The sequence below is a fragment of the Marmota monax genome, unplaced genomic scaffold (assembly GCF_021218885.2).
Source record: "Marmota monax isolate L192 unplaced genomic scaffold, Marmota_monax_Labrador192_F-V1.1 WCK01_AAM20220418_F8-fsc00120, whole genome shotgun sequence".
NCBI lineage: Eukaryota > Metazoa > Chordata > Mammalia > Rodentia > Sciuridae > Marmota > Marmota monax.
Window position 1 is genome coordinate 4,912,940 of NW_026694424.1, and position 25,735 is coordinate 4,938,674.

General features: G+C 41.2%; 1 protein-coding gene across 2 annotated transcripts in view; it reads right to left on the minus strand.

Moving 5' to 3' along the window:
• The window catches only part of Trio (trio Rho guanine nucleotide exchange factor), a 339,986-nt gene that overhangs the window by 31,273 nt on the left and 282,978 nt on the right, over window positions 1-25,735 (minus strand). For both annotated transcript variants that reach the window (XM_058570740.1, XM_058570741.1), the window contains exons 35-39: window positions 11,963-12,255; window positions 10,229-10,399; window positions 7,556-7,651; window positions 1,437-1,585; window positions 233-299 (exon numbers count right to left, since the gene is read on the minus strand). In XM_058570740.1, the coding sequence (XP_058426723.1) occupies window positions 233-299; window positions 1,437-1,585; window positions 7,556-7,651; window positions 10,229-10,399; window positions 11,963-12,255 (776 nt within the window). The remainder of the gene's footprint in view (window positions 1-232; window positions 300-1,436; window positions 1,586-7,555; window positions 7,652-10,228; window positions 10,400-11,962; window positions 12,256-25,735) is intronic.

Genomic DNA, 25,735 nt, shown 5'->3' on the forward strand with positions numbered 1-25,735 from the left:
GTGTACTGGGACCAAATTTGATTTTCTTGGGCAATCATTACACTGAATATAGATTTGCTTGTAAAGATAACTGGCTAAATTTTAACTCTTGGTAAAATCTGTTGGCTCCTGTTTGTGTGAAAAATGTTTTTAAAGCTTTTGAGAAGATAAAATTATTAAACTGTCTCAAGTGATACTTCTCTGAACAGCTCTTGGGATTGATACAGGTTGCTAAATATTTGAAAGTACATACTTCAACCACGTAGCCAAGGTCTCGTACATAGTCACGCTCTGTCTCCACTAATTCTTGCAAGACGTAGCTAGAAAAATAGTGAGAAAAATGGGATTTACAATCAAAACGTTTTGTTTTCTAAATGAATTTGTCTACACTTTTGCTTTTGTCAGAATTATATGGTAATATATCAGATTTACACAACTAGGTCTTAAATTCTTAAGTGTCCTAAATCACTTATACGTTCAGGTGAGTGACCCACAAGAGCTCTGAAGGTCAAAAGACACTCAGACACATGTGCATGGGGGCAATCAGGGTAAATGCACCCTACTGGATTCTGACTGCATATATAGAACAAAAAAGAGAAGTTTAGATACAACTTTGTTTTAAAGGTACGACATTAAGGGAATCTTTCTTTAAAAGGTGGTTTTAAGCTTCAATGGACATGAGGAAAAAAAATTTAACTCAAATGTTTAAAGTCTTGGGTCTGAACACATCATTTGGCAGTATTAGTATTTGAAAATTTCAGTAAGTAGGAGCACTCAGGTGATAGAGGCCAACCACTTGATAAGTATAGCAAACAATCTCAAGTGGCCTGAAAAGATTCATGTGTTTGCTCATTGTTTACTTGTCTGTTAAATTGCTCACTGATTCATTAATTCAACTAACACACACCTGCCACCTTCCATGTGCCCTATGCCATTCAAGGCTACCAAGTAAACCAAGTCTCTGCCCTCATGCAGCCTAGTTCATCTTTTCCAAGGGCAAGTTTAAACCTCTTGTAATATTTTTCAGGACTCTTTTCACCATAAGCAGCTTTGCTGGAACTGAGAAACAGTGCCACCACATTATTCGTGAAAAATATTCAAGCTTTTGGGACTAGTTCTAATTTTATGTTGCTTTCTTCTTTCACAACTACTATACAAGAGAAGGCAGAGGAGTTTCAGGCCACGAGTGACAGAAGATGTTCTTGTCTTGCATCATTTTTTACTTATAATGTTTAATAGACAAACAAGTAGAAAACAAAAATCTGGCTTACTGCACCCCTGAGGCTCTGAGTGCTTCTCTCTCTCACACATATAACTGTACAGTACTCAACAAGAGACCCCAAAACTCCTTTTTGTTAATTTAGAGACCGATTCCAGTCTCATTTTTGAAGGTGACACCAAGACAAAGTCAGGAGGGAACTTGGAAAATAATGAGAATGAAAACATTTCTGTCTTACTGCCTTCTCTTTAAAGAGCTGGATTTCCTTTCTTCCATCTCATCAATGGGCGAGGAGGAAGAGAGAAGGGAATTGTCTGATGGGTTGAAGGAGGGGCTGCTGCTGTCTCCCTGGTCAACGAGGAGGGAGCTAGGACGATCCTCCAGTGCCTGGAAGAAATGTAGATAACCAACAACCGTTAGTGCCTACAGTCCATGACAGGCTGAAATTAGGGTAAGAAAATCTTAAATACAGAAGATGTGTTTTTGTAAAACCATAAAAATGTATATTTTTATGAAATTACACATTATTTAATATCAAATAAAGCTATACTATTAATAAAAGAATTCAATCAAAGAAGCTGGACAAGAAAGGCAAGTTAGAGTGAAAAGAATAATGAAGTTATACATTTTATTCTGTTACCAAATAATGAGAAAGTACAGACTTTCATACACCGAAGTACTATGCTTCTTCCTGGATGTATTACTTATTTCAGATTTTGCCATTTTATTTTTGGCTATATTTCTGCCAATTGAAAGCAAGCACAGGCCTTTCAGATGGGTGTGAAGAGGTCAGTTTGGCCCCTAGACGCTGCGCCCATGCACACTGTTGGTAGGCTTGGAGCAACATCAGCAATCTCCGGCTTAAACAAACTTGGCTTGTTTCTTAGGTATTCATGCAGCCTTACTCGTATTTCAATGCATACAGGCAACTCAGACAAAGTCAATGAGTAATCCTTCCTATCCCTTCTCCAAGAAGCAGTACTCAAGTCACTTCTCCAAAACACTCTCCCTGCTGCGACCTCCCTCAAAGCCCTCCCCCCTCCCCCAGAGTCCATAGTGTTACTGAGAGGCAGTAGAGACTTTAAGAGGTGTGGTCTGGTGGCAGGTCACAGATCACTGGGGGCATGCCCTTTAAAGAACTGAAGGATCCTGTCTCTTCTTACCTCCTTCTCTTTTTTTCTCACAGCCATGAGATGAACAGCATTCCTCCACGTGTTCCTGCCATAATGTGCTACTTTGTTGGAGATGGAAAAGCAATGGGGCCAACTGACCATGGACTGAAACCTCCAGAACTATGAGCCAAAATAAACTTTTCATCTTTTTTAAACTTATCTCAGGTATTTTGTTACAGTAATGGAAAGCTGCTAACATATTCCCCTATTGGTTTATAGTCACTGCTGGTGATTGTTTTCATTGTTTTATACTCTTTGCAGAACCTCACACAGAGCTTTGCAGGTGTTCAATAAATCTATGAATTGAATTCTGAAGACATCTGTCCCTGGATTAATGTGACAATGCTTACTTAGCAATTGATGGTACATGTTAATTCCATTTCTTTACCTGATTCTCAAAGCTCATAGGGATTATAGTTCTCTTAAATTTTCCAAAAAACCCAGTCAGATAGATATATTGAAATGATTTAACTAGAAAAACGTGATTAACTTATCTCCGGACAAACAGCAAAAGTCAAAGAACACAAGACTTCATTTAATAGCTGATTTTGATATCAGTAAACTAAAATTGCTAATACTTGTCTGTTTTCTTCCCTTAACAGTAACAGACTGAATCTGACTTGGTTGGTGAGCAGAGTTTTTAGGACACAAAGTCTGTACATGCAATTTTGTTAAACACATCTATAGAGCTGTAAACAACAACAACAACAACAAACACACACAACTACTACTCTTATATATGAAAAATAGAGTACTAAGTTAGTTAATAATAAAAAACAAGAGTTTGATCCAAAAATTATGTTCTTTTAAATAAACAGCTGTTGACCTTTACTGGCAGCAAACCTTGTGCTGTAAGTACCAGAGCTTGCTTCATGCTCATCAGATCAACTTGGTCTTTGACAGAAGGCCTAAGTCTGGGGACCAAAGGGAGGACCTTCTGTTCTGTGTTCTGACTAGACAGCTGAAGCTCATTAGGTTGAATTCTGTTCACGTGAATAGTGAGAAAGAAAAAAGAAAGAGAAAGGCAGAAGTTCTGAGAGAGCACAGACGTAGTCGTGGACTTCACTGGTGTCCATGGGGACCTGTCTTTATAACCTGGAACAGCTGTCAGGACTGACACAACAGGTCTCAGGGACCTGAGGAGAAAGTAGGTTTAGTTATATGTTCTTGTCACATCTGTGATGGTCACTGCTTCCGTGCCGCCCGTGTGCCTCTTACACAAATGTGTGACAAGTTACTATCAGCACAACGCTGTCTCGTATCTGCAACATGGGACTTTTTTTTTTTTTTGGTTTTTGAATGAAGTGTTTGTGGAATCCTCTTGGTTTTGTGGGTGGGCCCTTGTCAACTTTCTCTGTTTCTTATATGGAGATATGTCTGCATAGACATTCAAGCTTTTCTGAAATTAGTTTTTTTTTTTTGGTTCTGGGGATTGAACCCAGGGGCACTTAACCACCGAGCCACATCCCCAGCTCTTTTTTAAATTTTAGAGACAGGGTCCCACTGAGTTACTCAGAGCCTTGCTAAATTGCTGAGGCTGGCTTTGAACTTGTGATCCTCCTACTTTAGCCTCCTGAGCTGCTGGGATTACAGTCATACACCACTGCAGTTTTGACAAAATATTTTCTTAGGAAACTGCCCATTTCATCTAAGGTTTCATTTCAAGTTTACTTTCAAAGACTTGAATAAAGTTACATCTTTCTGATTGTTTGAATTTCCTGAGTTTATTCTTCCCTTATAACTTCTTAATTTTGTACATTTGTGCTTTCTACTTAATTTTTTTTTAAATTGTAGATGGACACACTATCTTATTTTAATTAATTAATTTTTATGTGGTGCTGAGGATCGAATCCAGGGCCTCACATGTGCGAGGCAAGCGTTATACCACTGAGCTACAACCCCAGCCCTGCTTTCTATTTTTAAAAGAAGGTTATTATATGTCTGTTTACTTAAAAACATTTTGGTTTTATATATAATTCTACTGTTTTCTGATTCATTATTTTCTGCTTTTATCTCTATGAATTCATCTGATTTCCTTTGCTTTATTGTTCATCTAACATCCTGAGTTTTAGATGTTATTTGACTTATTTTCATTCTTCTGTCTCCCTTTATATTTTGACCAGTGTAGAGAAGAAAACCACATAGTTAATTAAAATAGTCACTCTGACAACAGGCTACAGATGAACAGTTAAAGTAATTTATTTTCCCAGAAGTGCTATGAGGCAATCCTTGGTCAGCTGGCTAGTTCTTATTCTGCAATTAATTAAGTTGCATTCCAGTTGTGTCCTGAGTAGGTCTCAGGACACAAGGAACATTTTTTTTTTAGAGTGGCTTTTTTATTTTTCATATAGACCTTTCAGGTTTTAGGTTTAGGAAGGTTCATTTCTTGGACATCATATAACAGTTGAATATCGTCTCTGCAATCCAATAAATTAATATATAGCTTTTGATGGACAAATAATTCAGTGTTCAAATATAATCATGAGGTGATACAGCCTTAAATATCACCCTCACAATGACAGACATGATGGCCAAGAATCTGCAGAGTCACAGGGTGCAGGACAAGTTTGAAGGATATTAAAATGATTGGCCAGAATTTTTATTGACAATAAGTAGCTCCCATTTGGCATCAGGGGATCAGTGACTGGCAATCCTTGAAGAATTGTTTCCTTTGAACCAGAAAAGAGGGAAGAATCTAGATTTCATGACATAATAAAGAAGGGAAGGCATCCATACACACCCTGTGGAACACTGTGAAAAGCTTAGCAAACAGCACCCCCCTGTTGATGACCCCTCCCCAATTTACAGGGGAAAGATACAGGCTCAGAGAGGCTGAGGCACTTGCCTGGTGGAACCCAACTCTTAGAAGGAAACTTTGAACCCAAGTCCATCTGCCTCCAAAACCTATGCCCTCTTCACTATGCCAATAGCTTTATGCCTGTTAAGAGGGAACATAAGTGAGAAGAAACAACTTGTTTCATCTGGGTAAACAGAAAATGTTGAGTTCCTCCGAAATGAAAAAAGAGAACACAAAAGGAAGTCAAAAGGACTAATCACGGACCATCTCTCCATTTGGAGGCCCACCCAAATGAATTACAATAAAACACAGCACTGCACATGGAATTACACTTGCAGAATAATGACTAGCAGGCAGGCAAGTGCTGCCTCACAGCATTCCCTGAGAAACCTTTTCTATTATTAGATAAGAATGATTCTAATGGTTATATAATTGATGGATATAAATGGCCTTTTAAAAAATGTTAAGGATGCCTGAAGACTCACTGGATATAATTTAAGCACCCTTCATTTAGACCATTAATCAACTTGTCTCTAAAGCAAGTAGGTGGTGGTAATTCAATTTATATTGGCATGATTGTAAATTCCTCACCACTGAAGTCCAAATTCTTGAGTTATCTCCCAAGTCCTACCAATTTCCTGTCTAATTTCAAAGCTCAGTGTGTCTTTCTCACTGTGATGGCAGGGGTTTAAAATGTGTCTTATATATAATTCTCATCTGACCATGTCAAGCCAGTTTCATTAGAGGCTGTTTAGGGGTGGGAGAAGAAATGGTAATGACATATCTGGTACATAGTTAACACCCAAATGCAGGAAGTTAACTTGCTAAATTGAAGAGGTACTCTCTTTGATCTAGCAATTCTGATAATGGAAATTTAGCCTACAGATATAATCATACATGACAAGGATGTTTGTAGTGTAGTGACGAATGTGGATGTTCATAGTAGTGAAAAAATGGAGACAAACACATATTAGGAATTTAAGTAAATTATAGCTATTATATCTCTGACCCTTATAGTTGATAAGAGTTTCAAGCATTCTGAATGCCCCAGTTTCCTCACCTGTAAAATGGGATAACAGTAGTGCATGCTTATCTCATAGGGTTGTTGTGAAGATTGTACAAATTAATATGTACTTGCACTTAGAATAGTAACTGGTTTACAGTAAGCCTTCAGTGGTATTACCACCATGGCATTCATGAAATGGAATAGTATACAGTTATCAAAGGGAAGAGGGTATTTGCATGTACTCACAAGAAAAATATCTAGAGGGAAACAAGTCAAACTGCATAGTGGTCACCTCTGGAGAATGAACTTGTGAGAGAGGTTGAAGATTTTCAACTTTGGGAGGGATGGCTTTCAGAAGATGTTAAAAATCTTGACAGGGATAGTAGAATACACTGATGTAAAAAAGTTGTTATCACTGGTAGCTTTCCCATTTCATCATTAAGAAATTAAAGAAAGAGAAACTAATGAATTTGAATCAGAAGCAACATGTGCCTGGTCTAATTTCAAAGAATCAATTTAATTTGGGGTTTTTAGCAAATGAATTTAGAGGGATCAACTGAAAACACAGAGGTCACTAATAAATCCCTTAAGGAATACTGTAAATACTTTTCTCTTAGGGATTGAAACTCCCCAAAAGAATATCGGCGCCTGCCCAAGAAGGCTGTGAACAAATCTAGGGTGCCACTGACTCTGGGCGCATCTTCAGACAGGACAGAGCTGTCCACTCTTGCTACCACTGCGGTGAAGGTGTGAGCAGTGAGGGATTAGCCTTGCCCCAAAGGAGGTGTGCTGAGCTGATAAGAAGGGCTCTGCTGGGGGGCAGGGCTTGGGTCAAGGCCGACAGTCTGTGCTAACAACATGACTTTTGGTGGGGATTCTGGATCACATGGTGTCTCAGACTCTGGAAAGGCAGGAAGCTAAGGCCAGGCATTTGAGCAGTTGACCATGTGTATGTGACTGAGCCCAGTGAGAAAGCGTGAACACTTGAGGCTCAGGGGAGAAGCTGCAGCTGGCAACACTGTGCATCACCTTGCATGGCTGCTGGAGAACTCAGTTCTGCCACAGAACCTCCCAGGATGCTTGGACCCAACACTCTCCTGGACTACATGGTCACCTGTGGGCTGATTCTATTCTGTGTTCTTTCACACGTTAAACTGCATCTGTGGAAATACTGGCTTTCTAGAGTTCTGTGAGTCCTTCAAAGATACTGGTGAACATGAGGGTGGCTGTGGGAACCTCTAAACTTGCTTTCGGTCAGAAGTGAGGGTGGTCTTGGGGCACAGACATATTCTGCAGACCAGAGCAATACCTGGGTGAAGGTAAACCCATCTGCACATAGGACTGAAAGCAGCTTCCAAATCTGACTTTCCTGGAAGCCTTACCATCTTGCTCTTCACGAGTTCCTCGATTGCACTGACAAGTTCGGCTGCGCTTGGAGTTTCGGAGCTGGTGGGGCGGACTAGTAACCGAGAAGAGGCCTATAAAAGTTAAGAAAAAGAAAAGGGGGAGGGGTAGTCTCACATTAGTAACTGGACAGACGGTGAATTCCCCTGCAAGCTCCATCTCTCTATTAAAAGTAATTCCAGACAAAAAGACCACAAGTTTGTCTTTGTTTGCATTTATTTAGAGTTATCCTTTAAAATTTACAATATTCTGACATGAGACATTAAATAAAACCTGTCTGGGATACATGTGGAAAGCAGACAATGTCTGTTTTTAATCTGCAGTCATGTAACATCATAATGCTTTTCAGAAAGGTGACTGGGCATGGGAGTACCCTAACTGTAATGTCCACACTGCTGGCTGAGCTTTGGGATAAGGAGAAGGAAGTAGAATCTGGCCAATGGAGAAGTGAGAGGCTTAAGGTCTACTCAGGAATACCAACAATGGCTTTACTATGTTTAGGGACTGAGAAAAATAAAACAAAAACAAGAAAAGAGGAGCCAGGGTGCGGTGACCAGACAGGGAAGAGAGGGGGACAAGCTCACCATTTTCTGTGCCATCCATATCCCCAATGATTAGTGCAGAGTACAGGAGAGCTGAGGCCTCACAAGCTATCAGATGCCACTTATGGCTAGAATCGAGGGTGTAACGGGGTTGACAGTAAGGAAATCTGAGGGAGGGGCTACTAAGTTCGAGTCTCAGTAATTGGCAAACACGCTGTGTTTGCAGATTACTTGCACCGTTGATTAGCTGGGAACTAGAAGAGGGGCATAAGTAATATGAACCTTGCTTCATATTAAGGACAGCAGAGATGCATGCGACACATGGCTAGCTGTCCTAGCGATGCATTTCTCACGGTAGACAGATACAGATTTATACGTTTACAAGAGGCTGTTACATATGTGGATCAAAATATGCACTTTACAAAACAAATGTTGGTTTGGTCTAATGAAATTTGGAATATGGGGTGAAGAAAACAAAGAAAAAATTCAAATGGAAAGGTAAGGAAACTGAGCCAAAACAGACACAGAACACAAATCAACATAATGCTGCCGTGAAAGTTCACAAAAAGAGAAAACAGAACAAAACAAAAAATTAGTCACAAGATAATAAACTGGGAACATCACTACAGATTTCTGTAAATGAAAACTGCTACTGATAATACCCAATGAGGTAACACAGGAGCCAATAAATGATTCTAGCCAACGAGAATATAGTGCAATTGGCTCTTTACACAGAAAAAAACCACTCCCATAGTTGGTGAATAAATCAACAAAGTCTGGTCCCTCATTGTTTGGATAACCACCCAAATTCAAGAAATTTTAGTTTTCTATTTTTTAAAAAAGGTATAGTTTAGAGTGTTAAAAAGCAGCTGAGGCACTGTGAGAAAACTGTCCCACAGCCCCATTTCCAGGCTAGCCACTGAACGTGCAGGGGCTGAGGCCTCTCTCACTTCAGGCCCTCCTCCCCTTCCTCTGCTGCACAGCTCGGGGCCTATATGTAAAACTCCAGGGACCCAGCCCAGGTTCAGATCTGCAGTTCACAACTACTGCTCCAGACCCGCGGCACTCTTATTGTGCCTGGCATGGACTGTGTGCTAAAAAAGGAGGAGGGTGTAAAGTCCTTCGAGAATGGGCTGTGGAAATGTCTGCCTTGGGTTAAGACTACGTGATTGGATGCAGCCTCACAAATGCCAATCATGGGCTGTGTTAGATCCTAGGTCATCAAATACAGGATGATCCAGCAAGCAACTGTGCCAATACTGACAACAAAGGTAAGGAAGAAGAGAGGGAAAGAATAGGAGGCATAAAATGTTGACAATACATTTTTTTACTCAGAAACTGTCAAAATTAAAACCCAGCAAATTGCTAAAATTAAAACAAGGGAATGGCTTTACAGCATGATTTTCAAAACCTGATAACTGCAAGGGGCACACTGGGGTTAGCAGTCTGGAGAGGATGAGCAAGCTAGACTTATCAGGTTTTCTTTTTGACATTTTATTTTTAGGGTTCTACAACTGGGAAGGACAAAACAAGATTAAGAAAGAACTCAGGGAAAAAACGATTCACATGCCTAGTCACTAAATGTGCAGGGGGCTCCAAAGAGGAGACTCACGGCTCTCAGCTGATTCCCACTCTTTGATAACCATGCCCACACTCAACTACAATGATCCTATGAACATGATTGGCATGTTGGAAAACTAAATGGACAACCACCCAATCTTATTTTAAATAGAAACCTCTGTGAAAAAATACCTCCCAGTAGCCTATTATTCCCTTGATGCTGTAAAAAGGCAGATTGCATGGAACTTTGGATTGTTCTCTCAGAGGCTCTTATCAATACATTAAGAAATTTAAAAATTAAAGGCAGCAATTACTAAAGCATCATTAAAATGCACTGAACATATTTATATATTCATATGGGCATTAGAAACTCATATTTTGGCCTAGTGCTTATTCTACATGGATTTGCTTATCATACTCTTGGGCACCAGCAGGCTGACTGTACCTGGGAAAGTTCCAGGCTGCCTCAGCTCCTGAAATGGAACTGTGTGGAGCGGCTACTGAAAGGGCCCCTGCCCCTGGCACAGATGTCCTGGGTTGGCCCTTTACCTTGTCATCCTGCGAGTCCGGCTGAAGGAGGCTGTGCTGCTGGATAGCCATGGGTGGGGGGAGTGGCACAGCATCGGCCCCCTCCTCCCCTTCTTCTTCTCCACAGCTCTGCATGCCTGACGAAGAGGATTTAGAGAGCGTGCCGCTGCTGAGGCCCTCATTCCGGCCTCTCTGAAATCAAACCAATATTTGCTTGTTACATTCTAAACTGTGACTTCCAGTGTTCAGATGCTGGGACCTGCGTGGTGAACTGGAAGAGCACAGTGAGGACAGAAAGTGGGGTGGCAGAAATCAGGAACAGGCTCTTTCTGACTTTAATTTGTATTTCTTTGCTGCAATCTACTATTTTGTTTGCTGATTAGGATGACAGAAGAGCCACACCCATGTTATCTGAAGGGATTGCCAGCATATCTTTTTAGGCTCAAAACTCACCCCAACTCCAAGAAGCCAAATAAATAAAAAAATGAAAGTCTAAACCACAACCCTCATGTTGATTGAATTTTTTTGGCCCAGGTTTTTTCATTTTTGGTAACTTGTTAGAATAAAATTCACAGAAATAATAAGGGCATAAGAAATATAATCCAAGGTGCTTTTTAAGAATATGAATCACATTTCCTTCTATTCTTGCTTATAAAAAACATTCCATTTTAGCTCTACTATGAGGACACAGATTTATAAAACAAGATATATAAGTACATAATGACCCACCTACTCCAGTAAAAACCAGTGGCAAAAATACACCCAGGAAAAAAACAGCAGTAATGGCAGAGAACACATGTTTGCCAATCAATGAAATATACAACTCTGAGTCTATTTCTTTCTGCCTTTTCTTTTTTTTTAAGCCTGTGTGAAATTTGGGGAAGGTCAAGTTAACAACTTTGTGGGAGCCTTACTGTCATATCCAGCACTGAAGACTATCTCAGGGATTGTGAAGAAATTGTTTCTTTTTTTAAATAAATAAATATATATATATGTTTATATTTTAGTTGTAGATGGACACAATACCTTTATTTCATTTACTTATTTTTAAGTGGTGTTGAGGATTGAACCCAGGGGCTCTCACATGCTAGGCAAGTGCTCTGTCACTGAGCTACAGCCCCAGCATGAAGGAATTGTTTCTTTCCATGTAATTTAAAGGTCCCTGGACAAAACAAAAACAGTCCTGTCTGACCTACACCCTCTTACATTTGGTGACATGGGAATAATGCAGTGTTTACTACTCAGTCAGCAAAGGAAACTGACTGGATATTTTCAACTCAGGACAAGATGTAAGGTACAAATAATAACTGGACGACGCTGACACTCCACAAGCCCTTACAGATCTAAAATTAGAGCTTTCCTTACAAAAAGCTGCAAGGGTGTTTAGTGCTTAACCTCAGGGACTGCTGACATCCTCTGTAGACACTGTGGGGGGACTGAGTGAGGAGAAGGCTGAGGTCCCACAGGACCCCTGCCTAAAGGCATGGACCTTGGCGGCTGACGGCCTTGAGGGTTTGTTTCTCAGAAGCTGTGTGTGGTCTGACTATGCTTACAGGCAGTAGCTGTTCAGTCATCTTTCAAGCTGTCCCCTAGAGTCTGATGGTCCACTAAACAGAGACACTAGTAGGGATATGTGATGCTGGTGATTTCTAATTAAACCAAACAGTCTATTCACAAGACAAGCAAATACAATTTAAGAGAGACTGTAAGAAGGTTTCTAGCCTCCCACAATTTGTGGCCACTACACACACCTACCTCTTCAGCAGTCTCGTCCTGAGGAGTGGCTGCACTGTCATCTGAGTCCTTCTGCGAGCCAGCGTCTGTGCTCTTGCGGACCTCCCTGCTCTTTTTGTGCTTGTGGGCGAGCTTCTTCACGTGCCCATCAGCCTTGCCACTGCTCAGCCGCCGCACTGGACTGGTAAGCCACTTGCGCAAGGTGTTGCCTGGCCGCTTGGGACCCGGAGAGCTCTGGGCCCCGATCATGTGGGGCTGAAGGGAAGCTACAGAGGCAGGTGGACTGGCATCGTTACTGGAGACAGAGAGGGAGTCTGATGGGATGAGAGAATGAGAAGGAGTTTTACTGAACATGGCACAAATCCCCTTGGGGCTGAAGTCTGTGCCATTCAGCTCACATGCTTTTGTCCCCCTAGCTGCACAGAGCTCAGGTGGACTGCTGGGAGCTAACTACTGGCTTTACCTCCAGGGTAAACTAAGACTAGAGGGCTGAATGTTCCCACTCACATTTATCAAACTTGAGTTTTGCTAGAAATGATTTTTTGCAGGTTGCTTTGCCCCCTCTAAAAATAATACAAATCACTAATCCTGAAGATGAGTGTCATTAGTGCACAGATTTAAATGTCATTAATTGCAGGGCCTGGTGACACATGCCTGTAATCCCAGGAACTCGGGAGGTAAAGGCGGGAGGATTTCAAGTTTGAGAACAGCCTTGGCAGCTTAGTGAGACTCTGTCTCAAAATAAAGAAAATTAAAAGGTCTGGGGATGTGGCTCAGCAGTAGAGTGCTGTTGGTCTCAACAACAAGAAGAAAAATCAATTGGGTAAAATATCACATACACTGCTGGGCAGACTTTAAGAAGGATTTTCATCTATTTTCTTGATTAACAAAATCCAAGAAAAAAGATACAAAAAATTTTTTTAAAAAGTTTTTAGCTACATAATTACTAACTTACTAACTGTAAACTCATTCTGTCAAAGAAATGTAATAGTTGGTCTTACTGCCAGTGAATAAAAGTATATACATATATGATTACAGTATATCATATGATTATAGAGTTTTGCTCTGGTCAGACTGACAAGCAGCACACATCTAAATAGGCCTGTGTTGAGGTTAAATTTGGTGACTATGGCAAAGAAACAGCAGGTCAGTTTCCTAAAGAGCCAGCCCAGGGCCTCTGGCTCAGAGACAGACCACACCGGTGGGTGTCTTCACCAGCTGCCTCCACAAAAGTTATCTCATGTGTTTGGGTGAATACTGGCAAATATCAACAAAACAGCAACACATCTGAAAGTTGAATGGAGGAAGGAGAAGCCCCCTCAGCTAACCAAAACTCTATAGAAAATATATCCAAGTTAAGCTTTTCACTGGAACTAAAAAATTAAACATAGCCAACTTTGGGTTGATGAGTTTTCAAATTGAAAAAAAAAGATTTGGGTAACAGCAGACATTCAGCGAGTCCATGAAGTTAGGCATTACTTTTCAACTTGAAAACCAGGGACAGTGAACACCTTGCAGCCTCTTCCTGAGCAACAGTGATGTGGAATAAAATGCTTCACTTCAGGAAATGGAATGGTAAGCATGGCCATAGCTCACTGTGTTTGTTATTTTCCTAAATCTTTTGAAGTCTTAAAAGCATATTAAAGCTAATCTTTGAAAATATTCTTTTATACATACACCTATATTAGCCGTCTTCACCTCTGAGGTAGAGACCATTACTTGCTGTAGTTAAAAGCAAGAGAACTAATCCCTGCCAACACTGCGATTACATGTAGAGTCAAGAGCGCTTCCCACTAAGAACCCCAGACACTTGCCTAGACAGCCAATGCCTGTCTAATTGCTGTCCTGTTCTACCCTGGCCCAAGACACAGGCTGGTATAGGTTATAATCTTCCATAAACAGGTGATGCATTTGAAGCAAAATCACTCATTCTTAAAAAGCTAGATTTTTCTTCAAGGCAGATTTTGTTTCAAAACTAATCAATATCTGTTAAGAAGTAATAATATTCTCCCCTGCCTATGCACATGCACGCACACACACACACACACACACACACGATGTGTGTATTTTTCATGCATATTTAACATTTTTAATGACAGTTATTAAAACATTTCCACATTAGACCATTTTCCTTTGGTAGGGTCTGGAAAGGCAGGAGGGATAATACCATGAAGCCAAACCTTCCTCAGCACCTGCTCAGGTATTTACTTAGAACAAAGGGCAAAGGAGGCCAACACAGCCCCCAGCTCAGGGCTCTAGGTGTAGTGACAACAGGAAGGACAAAGAAAGGGGGGTTTCTGGAAAAGCCACATGCCAGAAGATACATTATTCAACGAACATTTTTTAAAGCACTGACACTGTGCTGACCTGGGGTAGATAACAGATTTCAGAACCGAGGCCTTAGCTCGGCCTTGGTTGGAGTTTCTTTAGCTAAGGACCCTGCCACATAGTGTTTTCTGGATCGTGTAATTATTAAGTGCTCTAGGCCAGTTGCAAACCCCATCAATACCAGGAGGAGGAGTCAAGGAAGGCCCCGTGGGGGAGGGGCATCTGACAAAGCTGGGCCAGAGGTACTCAGTGAGGTCAGACAGTAAGTTCTACAAGGGCAGCGTCCTCGTCTGTCCTGTTACCTGGTGTCTACCCAGGGACTCACACAATGCCTGGCACATCGTGTAGTGACAACAGGAAGGACAAAGAAAGGGGGGTTTCTGGAAAACCCACATGCCAGAAGATACGTTGTGCAGGAGTCACCAGCCTGCACAAACAGTGAGCTGGTCCATGGCTCATATCTTCAGGACAGTAACTTCTTTGACAGGTACCCTCTAAGCTGAACAACTGCACAAGACAAACTATGAAGGTGACACACAGGCAGAGGCTGGGAGACATCCTAGATGGGCTGAAACAGATGAGGAGGAATCCCCACTGTGCCTGAGATGATCTGGGGGGAGGGACAAAAAAAGACCAAGGCCCACTTTAATAAAACTAAGTCAAAGGTGGGTCTTCATGTTCAGAAGAATTCTTGCTTATCAGAAATAATGAAGAATCCACCTAACCCAGAAAATCAAGTTCACAGATTCTTTTGAGTCTAAACATGAAAATTTGGCGGGCTTGGCATGGGAGTAATACTGCACGTATTACGAACCCCAAGTAAAAAGAAGATGCCTACCAGGAATTCTGACCAGACCGCTTTGTCCACCTGGGTTTGCAGGGTTACAAAGAAGTGAGAGAGAGGTTTTGGAAGAGAGTGTGTGTTTAGGCAGGGATGCAGACGTCTCTACTCCCCAGCGGGTCCTGTGGGCCTCTGCACCATGCCGGGATCAACTGCAATCAATTAATAATGCTGTGTGGAACCCAGATGGGTTTACAAGGATCATTCTCAGGGCATTTTTGCCTTGCCTGGGAAAGTGGCTGGTTCAAAACCAGAAAGAAATTAGATACATCATTTCCCAGTGTCTCTGTTGGGCTCAGCTGCACAGGCTTGATTCTTTGCTCCTTGGGCAGCAGGTTCCTGCTTTCCTGGCTGTGGCCTAAACAGTCCATCCTATAGCCAGTGGACCAACACTGTCCAACTCATCAGTGCCACAGATGGATGCAATGGGGCGAACACCACTGGGTGAGGGGAATAAACAGCCCTCTCTTTACCAAGTCTTGCCAAAATGACACCATTTCATTTCACTGGTATGCACTGGGTTTAGAAAAATGCTGGCAGTGCTAGCAGCCATTATGATCAAAGAAATTTTGTTACTTTTCAAATTTCACTTTGAAAACTATTTTGTTACAGAAGTCTGAAAATGTAGAGAGAAAATGTCTTCACTTCTCTCTAAGATTAGCAGATATTCTCTGTAACCCTGATATATTAGTCATCATTTTGGTGATCAGTAATGGAAAAAAAAAAACCCTCCAAAATAACTGTAAATAGACAAATGACAACTGCTCTCTCTATAACAATAATGTTCAATTCTTTGTCCTTCTGGATACTGGTAAACCAATAAATTGTTTTTCTTTTCATTATAGAAATTCCTTTTGCCTAAATCAGTGGACTATAACAGCCTAAGTATCTGCTCTTCACTGGCATAAATATTAAGTTTAAAGGCTTAACAATTATTTAAACAAAAGAATCATTAATAGAATGAAAAAAGTATCTGCTATTAATTTTAGTTACTTGAAGAACAGACTTTGCCCACCAGATCAACTTCACTATTGCAAATTTTGAATTAAATCACATGCCCTAATGATATCTCTAGTGGATATAAAAGTCTCCAATGTTACTGGACACAAGATAAGCATAAATCTCACAAAAACCCTAGAGTTTTAAGTTCTCAGTCTCCTTGAAAATGTCTTAAGTTACTGATTGCACACAGTTGTCTTTCTCAGAAGAGGTTCCAATGCTGTGTGTATGGGGGCCCAAGTGTCCGCTGCCTGGTAAACACTGAGGCGTGTACTCCCTTCCTCCTATCTGCTCAAGATCCAATTGTGGACAGGCAGGTCAAGAGTGATCCTCAGGAGAAGAATCCTATGATCAGAACCTTATATTACCAGCTTGTGACACTTTTTGTCTAGCTGAGTAACTGTCAGGATGGGAGGTGGACCAAGAACAGACTCCAGGCTTGTGTGGGTGGGTGCCATGTCTGGTCCGTTTAACAGCTACATGCTCAGCTGCCAGCAGACTGCCTTGCATACCCCTGATGACAAATGGGGGGAGGGACGGACAAATGAATCAGCTACAGGCTGTTTGACTGTTTCTCTTTATCCAGCCCAAGCATACCATCTTGACAATGTCAGTCGATCACTCTGAACAATGATGTCATGAGTTAGTGGTATATCCTGATCAGTTTTGTGATGAACTATAAAAGGCACCTAATTTTAATCCAGTTCCTGAGTTTGTGAGTTATTGACTTCTCAGATGACAATCAGAGCAGACCAAGGCTACCCTCCAGGGCCTGGCGCTCACCCTTGCATGCTTTGTAATGCTCTCTCACACGGCAGAGCCCAGGCTAGGCGCACATCAACAGTACCCATCAGGGAGGCGTTGTGCAGGGGCAGAGGAGTCACCATGGGAGACTCATCCATTTGTTCATCTCCCACTCTTATTTGCTTGACTTTGGCCTTCCCATCAAGGTCAACCTCTGCAGGAGAAAGTCAACGCTCAAATTCTGCTTTCCTACCCATCATGAGCTTTCTTGTCTGCAGAGAAGGCCTTCAGCCCATGCCACACATGGTTTGAGAGTGGGCTTTTGAACCCATGGACTCAGCATCCAAAGGAGAACGAGGGCTGTCACAAAGGACCCTGTGCTCTGCAGGGGGCCTGCGTCTGAGCCAGGCTCTTGTAATGGACAGCTGTGAACCCAGCTGATGCCGTGGCACTCCTGTTTTCCCACCTCATGAGGTTGTAACTGGACTAGAGGAAACAACGGGAATGGACTGGCTTTATTATAAGTGGTAATGTGTTATTTACAAATGAGGGATGGCTGAGGTGCCCAACCTTGCTGGTGATTGTGTAGAACCTGGGAACACTGCCTGTATATAAATCAGAGTTCCCTGTCTATAGGAATCAGGTTTGTAATCACAGGCCTGGCATGGTGTCTGGGAAATACTAAAAATGGATGAATGAAACAACTTAAATTACTTCATTTCATTTTAAAGATAATTCGTCCCATATTAAGAGAACAAAGCAGACTTCAGCATAAAGAGATACTATCTGCCTAAAAAATGGTCAGGTGTGCACTGAAAAAATCATGGAGCCCCAGGAGAGCTAATTAATTAAAGTTTTTCTCTTCTGATATTCAGAGGAAAAATCCTCACATGGACAGCTTCTTTACTGAAGTCAGAGTTCATGCAAAGTCCATGCCAGATTTTCTTCTTTAAAAAAAGGAAAAAAGCTAAAGAAATGGGGAGAAGCAGAGTGCTGACCCCAAGCCCCACACAGGAAAGGATTTCGCCATGTGAACACACACAGTGCCAGAACTATTGGGAGAAGAGAAATCTCTTTCTACTCCCAGTCTGTAAGTCTGGACATCTGTGATTAATAAAAGCACTTATTTTTTTTTTTTAAATTTAAGAAAAAAAAAGAAAAAAGGACCATATCCTGCTAGTTGCAGGCTAAGGAGGATCACGTTTCATTTAACCCTTTCATTTTCACAATGGTAGATAGTCCTAAAGATGCCCCAAAATGTTCTAGAGTAATCTGTGTGGCTAAGTGCACTGTTAAGCAGTTAAAGACTCCAGCCCTTGAATTTGAAAATGTTTCACCCAAATCTGCATTTCTTTGGTTTCACTGTCTTGATAGCACACGTGCTCTAGGAGGGTAGAGACTTGTGCAGCTTTGCTCATACAGTGTATCTGGGATTGAGGCCTGACTGGTATATGCAGGAATTCTACAAGTACTTGCTAAGGGCACTTCACAGATGAACAGCAGGCAAGCCCTGGGGTTCCAGTCCCACCCTGGACCTGCTGCATACAGGTATCTTGAAAGTCAATGGCCTTCTTTTGCTTTAGTTTCTTCATGTGTACAATGATAGTGATTCCCTGGCTTAATCAGGAGGCTGGGGAGCAGGGAAGGCATGAAATAGTCTTCGGTAAACCTATAGTCTAATGCAGATATGAAATAATACTTTTTTTTTTTTCATAAAAAAGTTTTAACCAGCAAGGAAGAGTGAGACAAGGAAGAATGGTAGGAAGATCCCTAAGGAATACTAGTACCCACCAGTCCAGAGTGGAAGGCAAGAACAGCTGGGACTCAAAGGCCTGAATCTTTGTATGGCTGGTGTTAGAAGCTTCACTGGGGTCCTGTGCATCTGCTATGACAGGCATCCCTCACTCACGGGATGTCAGGCAGGAGCACACACACAGGACTGGTGCTGACAGTCGCATGGTGTCTGATGAGGCAGTGCCAGCACACAGACATATGCCTTTTGACACTGGGAGACTTTCCAGTAAACACGTGTCTCACTTTTCAAGTTCTCCTCCACACAGTTCCCCCAAATTATGTTAGTGAGTCTTCAAGTTATTCCCATCTTTGTGTCCATTTTGAGTGTTCAAATATATGTGCCAAATGAACAATGCAAATGATGTCTTGATAAAAACTCCAGCCAAGATAAGCATGACTCAGAGGCAAATTCCCAAAGCAAAGGGCTAAATTTCCAATTCTAGATGCAAGACCAAAAGAAATGTTTAGCAGTTACTGCTCTATGTGCTCAAGAAAGATAATTCATGTACACTTTGGGTCAGCTGCTTCTGGAGCCTAAAAATGATTATATCAGAGTATCTGAGAACAGGCTGGGTATAGTTTCATCAGGTGTAGCTGTTCAGCAGCAGTTTCTCAAACCTCTGTCTTACCAAGAATTCAATTAAGCAAATCCAGTTTTCATTCAGGAAGTTGTTCTTCCATACCAGGGAGGTAGTAATGTATACAGGGAAACTAGGCTGGAAATTACTTAGGAAGAGAAGAACAAATAAGTTGTTAGCTTGTGACTGAATAGAGCAAAATTTCTGAGTAAAGGGCTGTCATCTCTCTACTTTTCAAACTGGATTTTAATTCCTGTTTTTGGAATCAAGAAACTTTTTTTTTCCCCAATAAAAAAAGAATGGGCAATATAGGAATTTTTGCAGATCATGTTAAAAAGTGATATAATCGGTAAGTCAGTCTTCCAGATGCATCTTTCAGGGAGGATGTCTTGTCTTCATTTTACATAATGATTATAGCTGTCTCAGACCATGAATATTAATTTATGATTATGAGGGAAACAGTAATGAAGAAGAAACTGACTTGGTCAGTAATGCCGTTATACTTCTGGTAGTTCAGAAAATAGAAGCAAGTATTTTTATGATATTTCTCCAAAGTAAAATCTATGCTCTATTTGTGAGTAAGGATCTGAAAACTTCGATTGTCCTCTATTTTCCTGAGCCCTTACATCTCACTCCTTCTCTGTGACCACTACGAAGTCTTAATTTGTCCCCCAGCAGTGAGGGTCCATCAGGCTAGAGATGGCAGACACAGACAGACCCTGAGTGCCCAATGAGTCCCTTGCCTCTTTGTACACTCCCAGGTTCCTGGGCTTTAGTCTGGGCTGCAAGTGTCATACTGTTTTTCTGTCAGCACAGGAAATAATCTCTCAAAATGCCCAAAGCTGTGCAGAGGCACTGAGCACAAGTCTGGGGAACAGTAATAACTAAAAGTGTGGCAAGAAAAGTTTTTAAAAGCAAATTTTACATATTTCAGTTTAGATGGGAGGGGGACCTTAATGCAAAAAAAAAAAAAAAAAGTATCCACTTTCCAATGTGAAGCAAAAACAGAAAACACAGAGGAAAAAGGCAAATTCCCAAAGTTTTTTTAAAAATAATCCTTAGATTCAACCAGAGGCCCAGCACAGCATCGCCAGACTTATGCTATAATGAAGAACACATGGTCTCTGTTGCCTGAGAAAATGCACATAAATGACCAACACATTCACTGTTCCCTGGGTAGCCCCCTCTCACACAGTCAAATGGGAGGGGTCACCAGCAGCCACCCCAGGGGTGGTCCTGAATGCCAGAACCCAACATAGTCAACGGCATCAATGAAAACTAACTCAGTGGAAAACAACTGCTCTGTCTAAAAGACTAAAAGCAAGAATGCATAAGAACACAGGCAGGCACACTCATCACAGTGTGCACTCTGGTCTTACTAAACCAAGTCACATCCACATTGAACACCAGGAGTGCTAGAGATCCAAGGTGCCTGGTGTCCACCGACCCAACAATGTGCAATGGAAGGCACATGCATATGTGCTCTGCGGACTCTTACGGACCTCCAAATGTGTCCTTTCTGAAAACACTTAAAACATATAAGCACTGGAATAGTCTGCTATGGCAACAAATGCAACGCTGTAAGGGGGATGTTAACTATCAGCATTTCTAGTCAGGAGACCATTTCATTTTTCAGGTCTTTATTTTTTACCACCAAAATTTCCAATAAAGAAACATGAGGAAATTAAATAAAAATTAAGCAGATGGCATAATCCTCTGTTTGGCAAGTCATATGAACAGGATCTCACATATTGCCAAAGCCAAAATTTAAAAACACCTCAGAATCTGATGAATGCATGGATCGGAAATCCCCAGGTACCAGAGGATCTGCAGTCAGTACACAGCTTAGGACCAGGCTGTTGGCTTCCAGGGAATGATGAGCTTGAGAAGGCAGCTGCAGTGACAAGAGGCCAAAACAAACATCAGAGTCTAAGGGAAGCATCTGTGCCTCCTCCAGACTCTTGGGCTCCTATGTCCACTGGCCCCTGGCAGAGATGGAAGGCTGAAATGATGCCTTCCTCATAGGGCTGGTAAAGCATCTGTCCTGCTGCCACTCTCAGAGCTCCTTCCAAAGGTGGGACAGGGTGACCCATGGGCTCATGGTTTGCCTGGCAGATATCCAAACATTGCTCAAAATCACACTGTTCTAAGAATAACCAACTTGTAAAAAGTTTTCTTCTTTTTAAGTCCTACTTTTATATCGGCCTCATTTTTTAATGCAATCCTTTCCTACTCTGGACAAATATATATATATATATGGTGGAGGATGAACAGCAGGCCTTTGTTGCAACCAAGAATCTGAGTTATCACAAAGGGAAAAAAATCCAAGGAACTATCTTGCCAGCAATCAATGGGAAGGGGTCTGGACTCTTTCCTAACTTTTATGCAAGGACAAAAAGCAGACAATTCAAGATAGCCTTGTTGGATGAGTGAAAGAAAGATGCTCCTTTTCACCATTTTCCCCCTATAAAAATGAGACCAGAAAGAGACAAATCCTGCACACTGAAGTAATTTCTAACAACTTCTGCCAGCCCGCTCAACCTGGTCCACACTCCTCTGTGCAATCTGCATGGTCATTAGCACTGGGGCGGTGAACTGGGAGGATGAAAAGTGTCTCTGAAACAGCAGGTGAGCCCCTTTGGCCACTCGGAAAACCCAGGGGCTCTACTTCTGACACTGCAATCAGGCTGGCTTCACTGAAAGCAGAGGCCTGTGATGGCACCATGCCTGGGCTGCTCTGCCAGGGTTGGGGCAAGAGCCTTTCTGGGGAGGCTCTGCAGGCGAGGTCACTATGTGGAATGAACCCCATGTCCACCCAGGCACTGCCACACAGGCAGTGAGTGACATCCTCCAGTGCAACATCCTGCAGCACCAAGTCTGTGCTCTGAAACCAGGAATGCTTCTGAATGCTCCTCTATTTATTTGGCTTTTTCTGATGTTGAGATCTTCTGTGTTCCCAAAAAGTCAAATGGCTGTTGTTTTCAGAAATTTACTTAAGATTAATATTACTTACATAATGAAGATTTTTTTTTTTAAACTCAGTGTGTTTAACAGATTATTTAGTATTCAGTATACTGCTGACTTAGGATAATGAGGTGCTGTTATAAAATAATGGGTCCTTGATTCCCAACCTCTCTGTTTGGGAAGTTATCCCCATTGCAATGCAGTATTTATCATGAACCTGAATAGACAACCATCATTTATAAGAACAAAAAGTTAATTTCGGGGCAGGGCTGGGGGGAAGACAGGCAATCACACGGCATTCACAAATCATTCTATTCATCTGATATGTCTTTCAGAGGTCCTAACAACACTGTCAAGACCATAAATATTTCACTCATTGGCATAATAGTTCCTGATATTCAACACAAAGTGTTAGAACTGAAAGATCTAATCTAAACTGAAGGTTTACACTAGCAACTGTATTCTTCACAATGGACATTTATGCTTTCAGGTCTTTCTTGATGAAAAATGAAATCACTCAGGCTGCCTTATTAAAGAGGAAAATAACAATGTTTTGTGGGGCTATCCGTAGAGTGAAGCCAGGGACATGCAAAGACCTTCTGGTACCAAATGGTTTAAAAGAATATTGTGCAGTTAGTGGTTTAAACTATGTGATTGATTTATTTCAGGTGGTAATGGACTTCATTCATATATAAATTTATTATCATTCTTTATGAATTATGTAAGGACACACATAACCAAAACATGCTATGAGCCTTGAAAACTCATAAATGTTGTCACAGAGCCACATAACAATATACTCATTTTTATATAGCTTTAAGAAAGGAACAAAATGGCCCTGGAATGTTCTGCAACAAGCCTGCCAAGCTCTATCACTCTCCACGTTCTCCACGGGGCAGGGCAGGTTAGCTACAGTTTCAGAGTCTCTAGGGATGGAATATTAATTTAGAAAGAGTTACAGCTGTGTAGAATGAGGAACCAGACGATTATCCCAAACCACAAAGCAAATATCTAGGTACATTATATTTTAGAGTCCCTGGTTGTTTATTTCAAAAACCAAGAAACAAAAAAGCCCAAACCAATTGGGAATTCCTTTTACCATCAGATTTTAGTAATGATTTAAGAAAAGCAAAATGTTGCTCCAACTAAAGCATAATGAGCTCATGAAAAAAAACAGCATTAAAATGTCAATCACAGATTCCAAGAGGTAAAATGCCCAATATCACAATCTACTCCCAACACACAAAGTATTAAGGGCTGCAATTCTATAACTTTATCTAGTTTGATTTTAAGACATCATGCCCCCACCTCTACCCTCTGAGTTCTGAATGGCACTGGATTTTATTTTTTAAATCACCATTTTGTAGTTTCTTGAGGACTGCCCCCACTTTTACAGATTTCATATACTAAAACAACAACAAAAGCCAGAGGACAAAAAGAAGAGGGTTTGAACCCTGCTTTTGGAGTTTGTATCCCCCCTGGGGGCTGAGAGCTCTATCTGCATACCATGCCCTGTCTCAGGAAGAGGCAGCTTTCTAAGAATCACCCACACCTCCCGTCAATAAGCCATCCTGTGGAGAAGTTATCCATGCTCCCTGATATTACTCAAGCCCCTCCATAGCCAGGGAGAAGGGAAGGAGGGAGGGAGGCCTGGAGTTGTTCCAGGCAGAAACAAAGCAGACTTGGGAACAAAGCGGATGAAGAGAAGGCCTCAGCGAGAACCCCAATTAATGCTCAACCCTGTCCTTGGCTTTAATTAGTGCTCCATGTGATAAAGAGGCACTGCCAGGGACTGGGAGGCAAGCGAGCAGGAAGTAACAACAGCCTCTGCTTGGGGAAAGGGGTGGGAATGACTGGGGCGGGCACTGTACCCTGTCTTTCCTTTTAGTTGGAGAGAGACAAAGGGAAAAACATTCAATTTTTGTTTCATCATAATAAGCACAGCACATATCCTTCTTGTTATTAGAGTCTCTTATTCAACTTCACGTGCCTCTGGGCCCTTGGGCCACTTCTTACAATAATCCATTAGCTTTAAGACTTACAAGAGGAAAGGGAATTAGCCTCAGGGCTAATATACTTTATCTCAGAAGTTTTTCAATGGCTGTATCCTTAGACATAAGAATAACTAGTGTTTTTATGCTGATTGGTATGGGTCCGTTTTCCCTACAGTATAAACAATTAATTTCAAGAAGATGTAATGATTGAAACATTTTCCAACTGCCTGTCTAAAAAATTGGACAATGGATATAATTGAGATTAGTTCTTACTGTTAAATATTAAAAATATCAATAGAAGAAGGTATCATTTTACATAAAAAGATTTAGAAGAAAATGTGTTCAAACATTATCAGTGGTTGCCTATGGATGCTATTTTCCCTTCTGCTGCTCCACATCTGTGACTTTTCTAGTTGTTACACATAGCGCATACAGTTTCAGAGAAATTAGATACCTTGAGCATGATATGCTTTGTTCATGTTTGTAATATTTTATGTGAGAACTGCAAAATGTTAACTGAAGCATCTGGGCTCTGGCTGCCAGGCCCCCACCACTATTCCTGCCAGACAGGAAGAGGAAATCAGGGCTGTCTCCCTGGATTGATTCCATGGCTCATTACTCCATACTCCCCACAGACTCGGCTGTGTTTATAGACTTGCTCACTCACCCCAGAGGCCAACTTTGAGCACCTGGAGGAAATTCTTCAAAATGAAAAGCCATAAATTTGTGTTTCCCCTGAAATACAGCTGAAGAGATATACTCAGAGAAAGTACATACCAAAGAGAGACTGTAGCTCAAGAGGAGGAAGTCTGCTCCTTGTCTAGAGAGAGGACAAAACTCCAGAACTAAGTAAGGTCATTTTGTTCAACAGCTCTCAACCTTGGAAACTTTGGGATTCTAGGAAACTTTGTGGGAAGCTTTCAGTTGATTTTTAGTATAGACTGAAGAAAGTTTTAGTATTGCAAATTTCTATATTCACTCTAAAATAAGATATAACACTAAATAAACTTTCTTAGCTTTTTGGCTAGAAACATATACACATTCAGTATGTAACTCTTTTCTATAAAAGTGAGTAAACAGATATATTTAAAAAATGCAGGGAGGGCAAATGAGGAAACTGCAGTTCTGAGTGACTAAAAAGGACTTATCCAAGGTCACATGGGAGGGGGTGAGTATTGACAAAAACACTGGTGTTCCAGTTTCCACAGTATATACTATTCCCACTATGTAATATTACACATCCTATCTTAAATAAAGGGTGGGGGGAGATTTGAGACAGAATATAGTTTGCATAGTAACTTGCCAGAAACAGTCTTCATAGCTGAAACAACGTAATACCATAAGAAGTTCTTCTATGGTTTTTGTTTGTTCACAAGAAAGTAAATATCCTATGCATAGACATCATTAATTTGAACAAGGCAGTGCTATTAAGGTACCTGGATACCTTCACAGAACAGGTTCATATTATATGTTTCAGCAAAGAAATTTCATGATCTCATAATTACTCTATGTAATGTTGTGCTTTAATTTATAAAAACAGAAAATGCATTGG